This window comes from Haliaeetus albicilla, chromosome 13 (genome assembly GCF_947461875.1).
Source record: "Haliaeetus albicilla chromosome 13, bHalAlb1.1, whole genome shotgun sequence".
Taxonomy (NCBI): domain Eukaryota; kingdom Metazoa; phylum Chordata; class Aves; order Accipitriformes; family Accipitridae; genus Haliaeetus; species Haliaeetus albicilla.
The window spans coordinates 8,961,171-8,973,446 of record NC_091495.1 but is presented as its reverse complement, the minus strand read 5'-3'; the positions used below and the strand labels follow the sequence as shown (position 1 = coordinate 8,973,446).

Here is a 12,276-nt window from a genome sequence, read left to right as displayed (position 1 = left end):
CTGTTCACATTTTACTCTGGCTTTATTTGAATGTACTTCACTGCTATGCTTTTTTTCATTAAACTTTTTTGAGATAATAGGACAGTGAGCATTTGGTAAATGCTTCATTGTCTCACCTCCTTTATTGACTTTGCTTGAAACAAGAATTTTTCTCTGAGGAGATAAACTGCTCAGTCCAGGAAAGCCTTAATACAAAGTAGGCGATGCTGAGCACTTTAGTCTATTGAGGGCCCCAGCTCCCCTCTTCCATTGAAATTACTCTTGAGGCTAAAAAGCATGAGTTTCTTAGGTGAAAGTAGCAAAACTCCATTAGTTCAGTGTAGGAAAGACTCCCACTGACTGATATTTCCAGAAAATTACAATTACAAAGTATGTAATTTTCCCTTTCTGCTTTAGTTCTTTCACCTGCCCCACAGCTTCAGGGCCCTACTTTGTGATGACAATTCTTCTGGCTGAGGAGGGCTGGACAGTCTTGTTCCAGAGACAGTTAATGGTCCTGAATTGGCCAGAGGGCTTGTTGCATACAAGGTATGGTTGAGGTGTACAAGTTATTACATGCTAGGCACTCCCTTCTCATCCCTTCAATTGTTTGTTGCTTTTCCAGCATTCTTAGCTTCTGCTGGTTTTTGTTTTCTTGGGGGGGGGGGTGTTTTAAATGAGTGGTTACTATTACAATCTGAGGACAGTCTTCCAGACTTGATGTTTGTGGTATCCACTCGGTTTTTAGTTGGTCAGAATCTCAGATTTCTAACTGGGAGCAGTTTACTAGCAAAACAGGGAAGGTTTGTATGATCTTAAAGATGTCTGTGTCAAATTAAACACTAATTTCAGCATGAACTTGTTTGTACACTGTGCATAAACTTCTGAGAAAATTATGAATTAATATGCTTTATTATCAACCGTGATTTAGAAGTTAATTTTGCTTTTTTCCCCCTCAAAAGAATGCTAACCTAAAGGACACAAAGTTTTTGTATGGTTTAGTGTTATCACTGGCCATGAATTATACTCACTTCATGAGTATAATTTTTTATTCGTGCTGTGCTTTTGCTCCCTGCTGCAATATGTCATTCATTTTTCTTGCAGTAAAATTATTTGAAGTTATTGAAACTGAAAAGACATTGTATTTGGTAATGGAATATGCCAGTGGGGGTAAGTGGATTCTTAATTCTGCTTTAAGGATTAACTGAAATATGGAAAGCCATACCGGTTGCATGCCTAGGAAGAATTCAAGGATTTTATGGTTAATGGGTTATTCCAATCTGGCCTTCACAACAGTCCTAGCAGACCTCCCAGGGCAGACTTTCCTGCTTGCATCACATTCTGTTAAGTAACCCATTCTGAGGTTTCTGCTGGAATATCAGGAGATAATCTGGTGCCGATTCTGGCAAAAACTTGATTCAGTATTTATCTGCTATATTTAGGCAAGCAGTGGTGCCTCCTTTTATCTTGAAAATGTGTACCAAAGCACTTGGAGAGACAGGTCTGGGGGATGGGAATAAGGAACACGGGAAAGGGGACCAGCAGGATCATGAGTGAGAGGAATAGTGGGTGGCTGCTTGAGAAGCTGCTTAGCATCTGAATGGGGAATGTTTGAATGTGGGAAGGGAATCTAGCACAGGGTTAGTGACCAGCTAGGAAAGGTTGCTTGTCAGACAGTGCAAAGATGAGGATCTGAAAGGCACTTGAGCAGCTTTATTAGAAAGACAACAAGATGATAAAACCTGAAGTAATACAGATACTGTTAAGTGAAGCTGCTAGAGATATGTGAAACAAATCTGGTACATAAGAAGTTGCCTGTTTCCCAGTGTGTCTTATGTGCCATATGAATGTTTTTATGAAACAAAAAAAAATTACTTTAATCATTAGTGTTTCTTAAGTGAATTTATTTTAAAAATTGAAGAAGCCTTAGTATGAAGGGTTCCATTTTTGTATTTCTTGACTATTACATGTCTGAAAAATGAAATCCAATGCAAACAGTAAAAAGGAATTTTTCCTGGCTGCTTCTATTTCCTTTCCCTTCAAGAAGGGGTGTGGGGTGGGTGTGGGTGTTGTCTTCAAGCATGATTTGATTGTGCGTGACAGTCAAAAATAAAACCTGGGCAATATGACTGACATTTTTTCCTTGTTATGGTCAGGAGAAGTGTTTGACTACCTAGTTGCACATGGAAGGATGAAAGAGAAAGAGGCTCGTGCAAAATTCAGGCAGGTATGAAATTAACATTTATTCTTTTTTTTGTTTGTTTCTATTTATGGTGTTTTCAGATAGCCATGAGTGTGAGCATACTTCTTTTACTTTAAAAAAATATTCATTGTTGTGATAATGTTTATTAAAGCTGGAGTGGAAAAAAATCCCTGAAGAGAAAAATATCTGCTTCCTACGTACTGTCTAAAAATAGTAAGACTGTTTTACATTCTTTTTTAGTGGATGTTCCTAAGAGCCACATTTTTGTATTGTGACTCACTTGAGGTTTTAGTCCTTTTCTGAATATGTTAGAATTTAATGGATGTATATAGAGATGTTGATATGATAATATGTATTGCTGTGTCATGTCACAGTGTTTTGTATGAAGGGTATTCTGTAACAGGTTTTTATATTCTTATATGTATTTATATTACAAACTTTCTCATCTTAATCTTTCTTACCCTGTTTTTAGTGATTATTTTGTGAAGAGCTTTAATTAGATAAACAAAATTTTGTATTTTTCAGAAATAAGATATATAGTTAACATGTAAAGAAACTGCTTTTAACTTGCTGATTCAGACTTGGGTTTCATTACAGATACGTGAAAGATGTATATGAAAGTGTTGAATGAACTATTCTGTTAGGGATGAATTGCAGAATATGGTGCAAATATTTCAGAAGATAAAACCTGAGATGGTACATCCAGCTATTGGGTTGGGGAGTGGAATAATTCTCTTTTATAGTTATTGCTGTTGGGTGATCTGCATTTAGGAATAGATGTCTCTCCTATTACCTTGGGGAGTACGTATTAAACTTTTTTTAATAAGAAAAGTAGCTGCTTTTAGGGACTTTTTAGTTTTAGTATTTGAGCTTTAAACATGAATATTTGCTAAAACAAAAGCTTTATTTATTAATTTCTTATGTTCCACTGAATCATATCAGGAGCCAAAATTACTAAATTGTATACAAAAACTTATACTGAGATTGAAATAATATTTCACTGATCATCTTGGTGTTTCAGATTGTATCTGCTGTGCAGTACTGTCATCAGAAATGCATAGTTCATCGTGATCTTAAGGTAGGGTGTTACTTATTTTTCATTTTGCTGATTGACAGTATAGACTTAATTTCATTCAATATACTTGTCCTTGCCACTGTCTCCGAATGCCTCAAAAATGTGAATGAGGGAACTATCACTTGCATTTTATTCTCAATTTTCTGAAGCAGAAAAATAATGTAGCTTGCCTGCTAGAACAGGAGAGAGACAAGAATAGAACATGTGTTACTTTCATTACAGTTTTGGCTTTAAGAAAAAGACATGCTCTCCAAAGAATTACATCTGCTGGCATGCAGATACCTACACACTGAAGCTGCAGAAGTTCAATGATACCAGTCAGCACTACTTAATTAAAATATTTTCAGTTAAAATATATTGCAAGATATATAAAACAGTCTTTCCTTAGTGATTCATAAGGAATATATTAGGTTTTTAATCCATTTGAACTTCTGGTTTATACTCTAGTGTTTAATTCAGGCAGAAAAATAAATTGAAGGTAAACAGAAATTAGTTAAACTTCCTTTTTTTTATGTTTTCTAGTCATCTATCTGCATAAACATACCAGACCATGTTAGAGTTCAGCAATTGCAGGTACAATCTAAGCATTCAGTCTGTAGTTGTCTTTGTGCCAAGTTTAGATATCATGGGACTTGGACACAAGATCTTCACCCACTTAAAAGTTGGCTTGTGCTCTTGCTTTGATATCTTTGTACGTTTACAAAGAAAACACTGGTGTATGTTCTTTTTTACTAATATATATAAATACTTGTGAAAAGCTGAGGTTGAATAATTCCTAAGGGTTTTTTTCACCAGTATCTTTTGTCTTAACTTTCTTGTAATACACTGCAGCATGCTCTCAACCTCTTTCTTACAAATCTGTTCCCTAATACCTGTCAATCTGCCAGCTCCTGCATGTGCATATGGTGCTGGATAACACATCCTTTTCTGCTGAGTCCTCCCTGCCCCAGGACCATTGTCATCTGATGATGGAGGTGCCTGGCCAGCACTCTGAAGTCAGAATACAAGGAAGGAAAGGGCTGAATCTCGTTGAAATCTTGATTAAAAAAAATTCTTCCCCATCTTCCGTGGTGGTTTGGAGCCCATGAATGTTTTGTCAAGCTCCCTGGAGCTTACTGCAGCCACTGTTATTGAGCTTTCCAGAGGACTGCACCTAGGGACCTGTTGTCTTGGCTGGACAAGCTGCTTTCACTGGTTGTCTCAGCCCTATACTTGACTGGGAGTAGGGAGCCAGCCATCTCCTTGTGCTTCTCTGGCCCTGGCGTGCTCAGCCCAGCTATATTACTGAGTCTTACTGCATTAACCCCTGCAGTTATTTAGCATCCTGCATCTTGCTCTTTCTCACAGAGCCCATTACAGCCTCCAGCCTTCATTCATGTCTTAGTTCCATAGCATGCATGCAGCTCACTGCATTGCTCACAGGGCTATCCAAAACTGCTTCGCAGTGTTCATGCGGGATCCCTTTTACCATCTGTCACAAGTACTCTGCTGCTGATCTCCTTCCTATTTGCAAGACAGGCAGGCAGGCTCCAAAATAATTTCTTTGTTTGCTTTTCTCTCTCCATCTTCTCTTGGATGGAGTTATGTTAGACTCATTTGAAAAGTTCAGTGTTAGGTGTGACTGAGAGCCAGTCAGCCTAGCCAATAAAAAATACGTTTCCCAGAGAAAAAGGGGCTAAATGTATGGCTTTGAGGAGGTGTTCTCACTTCGTCTGTTCTTTCCAAATGTTACGTGTCATCTCTGTTTCACTTAAAACTCTTCTCATGGAGCTGCAGAGAAGGAAGAAGCAACTTTAAAGTTGTGTCTGCATTCACATCTGCTTCTGTTGACTTCCTCCATGGTATCAGCACGCTGACCAATTGACATTGTTAGCACAGCAAGGCAGAGGTCTAGTGCCCCTTTGGAGATTTTTTTTTTTAAGCCTTTTTGGCTTTAATAACAGAAAGGGTAAACTCCATCAAATACAAGTTACTTCAGACTAAACTAGGAAGGCATGTAAGAAAATGTGCATGTTTGTCCAGGCTATTCTGGCAAAAGGGGAGGGAATGCAAGGCCAGTGGGTACTGAAATGGTCTCCTTTTAATTTTCTGTGATTATAAACAGCTTGCACAGAAAGGGCTATAACCAATTCCAACTTTGCTCATCCTGTGAGGCACAAAACTTACCTTGCCTTTTCAGTGACTGTTAATACTTTTTGCTCTGAACATGTAACCAACAAGAGCATAGTCTTTCTATTTGGCATGTTAAAAATGTTGTTTTGGTGTTTTTGTCTGAAGTAAGGAACCTAAAAACGTGGGGTACTTGGGTAGCAGAGTACTGTTGAACTAGGAGGACTATTGTAATCGCAGAGCAGCTGCGCTGACAGTGATGTTTTCACCACAAGGAAAATGAAGTCTTTGTGCAGTCATGTAGAAGGCTGTCAAATCTGGAAAATATCTCTGTGAGTCTGTCTGCAGGCACATCAGCTGGAACCAGCTGAGATTACAGGTCATGAATTGGGAAAATAAAATATTTTCCAGGATAGTTAGTTTGTAAAAATGGTCTCTATTTTACTCCTGATAAAGGCTAAATTCTGTTGCGCAGCTATTGGCTTGATATACTGGTAGTTAATTGTTTCCTGTTCTGTTCATTGAGTGCAAGTGAAATTATTAAAACATAAAACCAACAAACGAACCCAAACAAGCTCATGTTTACCCTTTTAATCAAAGCAACTAACAAATTGATTGCTGCTTCTCTGATCCTGAACTAAGTTGGTTTTTTTTTTTTATTTTCTGGGCTCAATTCTGAGGACAGCATCCTATGAGATGTCTGTGTTTGCTATAAAACTGATGTTTGGCAATTAGGTGAATCCTTTGCTCTGGCTAATGTCAGTCCTCCTGTTGAAAAAGTATTCCTGCACTGCTCAGTGCTGCTCTTGTGTTGCTGATATGCAGATCAGGAGTCAGGACCCAGTTAAGCGAGTAAACATTGCCCGGTTCTGCTGCACTCCTTGCACAGTATTGTTGCATTTTGAGAAATGTACTTTATTTTTTTTCCAGTCATGGATTAGTATTTCTCTAACCTTGCTCTTTTAATGTTCTGACCTACCTGTGATACTAAGTATAAGATGCTGTTTACTGACTCTCCCAGGTTCCTGAATACTTGCATTTAGGTATATGTGATGCATTGCATTCACAGGATGATTGCTGCACAGGCATTAATATTCTTAGATGTATAATACATGTGCTTTTTTAATATTTAGTAGCAGAGTGTTAAACACCTTTGTGTTGTTATTGCTAAAGCAAAGCCTAATAATAAAGGAGAGAGTATGTTTTGGTACAGAATGCTAAGATACAGCACATAGCTTATGCACGTAGCTTACATCTTGTAAGCAGAAGAGATCTTCTTTTAAAGTCTTAAATCCCTTCTAACGTTTACCCCACCAAAGTGGTACATGATGTCTGGGATTAGATTTACGCTCCTTGGCATCAGAAGTTGGCATGAACCTGTCAAAAGCTGAAACTGCTATTCTGAGATGTCTAGATACTTCAGCCTAAAGCTGAACCAAGTTATTTCTTCCAGAAAAGAAAATCTTCATAGTTGATTCACTAGCTGACTTTCAAGTCTGTTTAGCTGCTTTTAACAGTTACATTTTCCTGAGTAAACATAGTTGATTTTCAATCTTTGTAATGTATTCAGGGGGATTAGTTTCTTTTGTTCTGCAAGATACAGATGGTGAACCATTTTAGAAAAAGAAACATTTTTGCATTTATTGATAAATGATACAGTGTAATATATTGATTTTATTCTGATACATAAATTGTCCTTTTCCTGTTTTATTTTTCTCTTAGGCAGAAAACCTTCTACTTGATGCAGACATGAACATTAAAATTGCAGACTTTGGTTTTAGTAACGAATTTACAGTTGGTAATAAACTGGACACGTTTTGTGGAAGCCCCCCTTATGCCGCTCCTGAACTTTTCCAAGGAAAGAAATACGATGGTCCTGAAGTGGATGTGTGGAGCCTTGGGGTGATTTTGTACACACTAGTAAGCGGATCATTGCCATTTGATGGTCAGAATCTAAAGGTACAGTTATAATATGAAAGCTTGGCTTTTACTCTCTTTAAATCTTCTATGTCATTAGTAGGCTCACCTTTTAAAACTTTGTTTTAAAGGAACTGAGGGAGCGAGTACTGAGGGGGAAGTACCGCATTCCATTCTATATGTCCACAGACTGTGAAAATCTACTGAAGAAGCTGCTAGTACTGAATCCAATAAAACGAGGCAGCTTGGAAGTAAGTGGGGAAAAAAAATGAATCCATCATGGAAAAAGGGGGTTTCAGATTAAGAAAGAATAAAATACAATAATTGCTTAAGACTTCTTTATTTTTCATGATAGTTACTTTCTTCCTGTTTTAAGGTCCCAAAAGTCTTGTCAAAAAAAAAAAAAAAAAAAAAAAGAAATGTCCCAGAAACAGTGCAGCTTGAAAATAGAAAGTGCTAATGAATGAAAGTCTAACCTTAATTGTAGCTGACTACAGACTATCATTTAAGAGCATTTCAAAGTGCAAACTGCTCCTGTTTGTTTTGGTCAGATAATGGAGCTAGTTCAAAACTGTGTAGAAAGCAGGACAAGATTGTACATATCTTCTGCTTGGAGTTTGTCAGGAAAACAAAAACAACAGCAGACAGTACCATAAGCATTTTTGACTTAGCTAACCATTTCCAGCATGACTTCTGAAAAAGGACAGATACAAGAAGAATAACTGTGATAGAAAACTATGTGGGTTTTTTGTTTTGTTTTAGTGCCATAATACAGATAAACAGTAAGAACTCTTTGAATGATAAGCTAATAATTGCTAGTTACTTCTCTTCAGTCCACTGTTTTCCTCCTTCTGGTAGCTTTGTTTCTGAATAGCTGGAAAATTCAAATATGTAATAATACCTGCTGTGTCCTTCAGCTAAAATGTGTTTTGAGGATTTCTACTGAGTTATGATTTTTATTATCTTTTAATTAGTAAATTAGGTTTTCTCTTCATGGGATGCAGAGAATAGCTGTGCATAACTTATAAGGTGTCTAAAAGGTTCAGTGTTTTTAAGGGGATCTTTTGTTCAAGATTGCAGTATTGGCATGTACTTGCTGGATGACTCTGGAGCTGATATTTAACAAATATTTTGTGTAGACTTCACTCTAACTGCTGCTCTGTTCTATTTTGTGAATTATTTAACAAAGAGAGACTTTTTGAAATAACATCTACTTACCATAGAGATGAAAGTAGAGCAGAAGATAAATAGAATGGTTTTAAAATAGTATTTGCATGAGTTAATCACCAGTGACTTTTGTTTCATCTTTCTGTGCATACTTGTGCAGCAGTGGATGGTGTTCCAGAAAATAAATCCCTTTTAAGCAGCTTTTTATTTGTAGTGGCATGATTTATGCTTCCTGGCATGGATGCTACCTGCGCAAGGAAGCATGCATTTACTGAGCTCTGTCTGCATGCAACTTATTTCAAGCTGATGGTGGTTTGTGACTTGTTTATAAATAGTTTTAACTTGAATAAAATCTGTGCTGAAGAGAATAGTGAATAGTGGCTTCTACTTTACTGATATTCATTAATTATATTGCATTTATTACTGTCTAGAGGACATAATAGTAAGAGCGTAGTCACTTGAAGATGGTGAAAGATTGCTTTTTTTTTTTTTCCTGTGTCGTGATAAGTTTTAGGAAAATAGATTTTCCTTTTATTGAACTTCCCTCTGGATTTTCAGAAGTTTCTCTTCAGATCTAATTTCACTTTCATTCTAGATATTGTAGCATTATCCAGTTCTTAAAAAATTCTTTCCTGTGCCTGGAGAGAGGTGTTGGATAACAGCCTCGCTGGAACAGCATAGTTGTCAGATTGTATGGAAGAGAGCGAGTAAATGTTATGTGTGATGGGGGGGGGGGGTCTTGTGCCAGTATGAAAATACTGGTGATAATGGGCATTGATCAGTATGCTAATCTGAGGGAGAGACACATCACAAATTTTTTTTTAATGTTCCTGAAATCACATGTTTGTCAGATTAGAAAGCTATGGTACATGGTTTGAAAAGAAATTACTATTTCTTCCATCTGAGTACCTCTAAAAATACATATTTAGAATGAAAGTATATATTTATTAGAAGTTTCTAAAAGTGGAAAGACAATGTCATCTTAGGTGGGGAGGATTTTTGTTTGTGCTTTGTCTTTTAATTATTTGCTCAGTCCCAGCCATATATCCGCTCAGTTCCCATGCATGTTTTTCCCAGACAATCCAATAGGATGTTTGTCAGTGACATTAGCATCAAAGCTGAGACTGACACAGGATCAGCACTGTATGGGTTAGGCTTAGCACTTTTCCTCTGGTAAGGACCAGGCAAATTTTTATTAAAATGGCTCATCTAGACTTTTTCACGGTTGCAACAGAGAGAAAATATTTTAGAAGCAAGAGAATGTTGTTGTAAAATAGTAAATCTTTGCAGGAAGAGATGGGAAAAATGCATTGTCAGGAAATATGTGGATCTCTCTTAACCATTAGGATTTCAGCAAAGTCTTTCTCCCCACCCCCCAGTCTTCAATTCTTTGCAAAGCAACACTGAGATTCCCACAGAGCAGGTTTATGCTTACAAAGAGTAATAAAGCAAATAATTTTGAGACAGACAGGTCTTGATCCAGGCCAAATTTTTATTAGATAGTTTTCCTGAAAATTGAGGGACACCTCATCAATAATACCTAGTTTGTTGAAATTCAGTTTGGGTTATCTTTAAGAAATACCATTTGGGTCAGATGTTTAAATACCCTGATCAAGGCTGCTGCTCTTTAATCAGCTGACTGGAAGCCCAGCTGAACTTACACAGATGTAATATTGGTCCTGGAATTGGATCATTTGTGTCACTTCAAAATGCTTGATTGTAAGAGCGTGTTTTAAGAGTTGTACAATAACTCAGTATGCCTATGAGAGCATGTATTTAAATGAAGCTAGCAAAAGTTTAGATATTTAACAGATGGAAACCTAGAGCAGATTACATTGAACTATAGATCCACCTACTGAAGAGACATGAAAAACTGTAAGTGGGAATTGTTGGGTTTGCCTGTTAATTCAAGAAGAATCAAGAAAGGGAGGTAGGATTTGAGCACTGTGGTTCCTGTCATCCAAACACCTCATCATGCTTAAACTTTAGATTTAATTAACAGTATCTTTAAAAAATTGTAATTGTAGATACTGTATAGTATTCTTTGGGGAGCCTATCATGTTATTGAAAGGCTACAAATACATAACAAAAGTCTATTTTCAAATAGACTCATGCTTTGTGTACCAGAAATGCAGTATAGCAATACGTGTTCACAATCCCTTCTCCTTTATCCCCCCTCAAAAGCTAAAAAATCAATTCTGTGGCAGAACTTGGAACAAATCTTTAAGTCTCATTGTCAGCAAAATGTTATCTGGCCAAAGTTGTACCAGTACAAAGTTCTGTATTGTTCTTGTAAGGATACAGCTACTTGGGTCTGTAATTTGACAGCAGTACTACATACGAAGAATTTGGTTATATCAATGGAAAATTGAGTCTCTTGCTCTTTGTGAGAAATAACTTCATTTGGTGTTTTCAAGGCATATTTGGAGGCTGTGGGAAACTTGACTTGCTGGCACTTGTTTCACTCTTCTGTCAATCTAGTGAGTGATATTAGCATCTGTCCGTAAAGAGTCATGTGTGCCTATTGCTGTAGGAAGGAAAATGTTTTTAGCTGTTTTAAAAAAGATGAATATGTCCTTAGGGAGAAATTGTGGTGGTGGTTAGGGATTCCAGCTGATCAATCTTGCAGGCATATAAAAGATCCAGGCTGCAGCAGAAGGAAATTTTTCCAAAGAATGCAGGAGAAATTTTTACAGTAAATATCTGCATGGCATAGAGAGAGTTAAGAGGCATTTCTCCCTCCAGCCAAACTGTGAACATATTTAGGTCAAGTGCAGTGAGAAGATCCATAGGAAAAAATGACCAGTTGGCATCACAGTCTTGAAACAAATGACTGTAGGAAGCATCGGCATGTTCCTGAAATATTCCTTAGTTTCTAAACGCTTCCTTTGCTGTTATTTGAAGGGGTTATTTATTGTGATGGAGTTGGTATTGTAATAACATCTAGAGATCTTAACCAAGTTTAGGGCATGAGTGTCAGGCACTTGGCAAGATGTGATTAAGAGACGGTGGAAGTGAAGGATACAAAATGAAAGATTTTTGTGTGTTGAAACTGCAGTTTCTTTCTTTCAGCAGTTTTTGTCATATTTTTGGTGTTGGGGGGGTTGTATTGTAAAGGGTAGATAATGGGGGGGATGAACTAATGGAAACGAAAGGATATGAAAGATAAAAGAAGAAACTGTAAGATGCGTGGGGAAGATGTGTTAGGGAAAGAGCAGCATTCAGATTATTATGAATTTTAAGTTGTTTTTCCCCAGCCCAGCTAGCACAGATTTAATCAGGTATGGTAAATGGCATGTTGACCTAAGGCTCATTTCTTTTCTTAGCAAATTATGAAGGATCGGTGGATGAATGTTGGCCATGAAGAAGAAGAACTAAAGCCATATACTGAGCCTGAACCAGATTTCAATGACACCAAGAGAATAGGTAAGACTTCTACAAGGATGTTGCATCTGATGCACATAGGCAATTTTATCTTGTAAGTCAAACTAAACTCTTTTACCAAATTTGAGATACAATCTCATCATACAAGTAAAATGTTTTCTTTTTATTTAAATGAGAAATTTCATTACAATGTCCTCCTTAGAACTACTGCTGTGACTTCACTGAGCTGATGTGAATCTCTACAAGCACAGCAAAAGACAAGATTACAGAATTCAACAAGCAGAAGGAAACTTTTTTTTTTTTGAGGACAATGATTTTTATCCACCATGGTTGGAGAAAGATACTCTGTTGGCCCTGTAGCTATTCATGCTTTCTATTTGCCAGTGTTTTATTTGGTTGTTGAGTAACATTTAATGTTGAATAATGTTGAGCTATGTTGAAT

At 37.0% G+C, this 12,276-nt stretch overlaps 1 protein-coding gene across 9 annotated transcripts in view; it reads left to right on the top strand.

The window, feature by feature from the left end:
- Positions 1 to 12,276, top strand: part of MARK1 (microtubule affinity regulating kinase 1) — a 60,793-nt gene that overhangs the window by 32,150 nt on the left and 16,367 nt on the right. For 8 of the 9 annotated variants that reach the window (XM_069800093.1, XM_069800095.1, XM_009928086.2 and 5 more), the window contains exons 5-10: positions 1,084 to 1,149; positions 2,136 to 2,206; positions 3,204 to 3,260; positions 7,089 to 7,325; positions 7,415 to 7,534; positions 11,777 to 11,876. In XM_069800093.1, the coding sequence (XP_069656194.1) occupies positions 1,084 to 1,149; positions 2,136 to 2,206; positions 3,204 to 3,260; positions 7,089 to 7,325; positions 7,415 to 7,534; positions 11,777 to 11,876 (651 nt within the window). Of the gene's footprint in view, positions 1 to 461; positions 529 to 1,083; positions 1,150 to 2,135; positions 2,207 to 3,203; positions 3,261 to 7,088; positions 7,326 to 7,414; positions 7,535 to 11,776; positions 11,877 to 12,276 lie in introns of those variants that run through there. The other variant, XM_009928083.2, reaches the window with a different exon arrangement.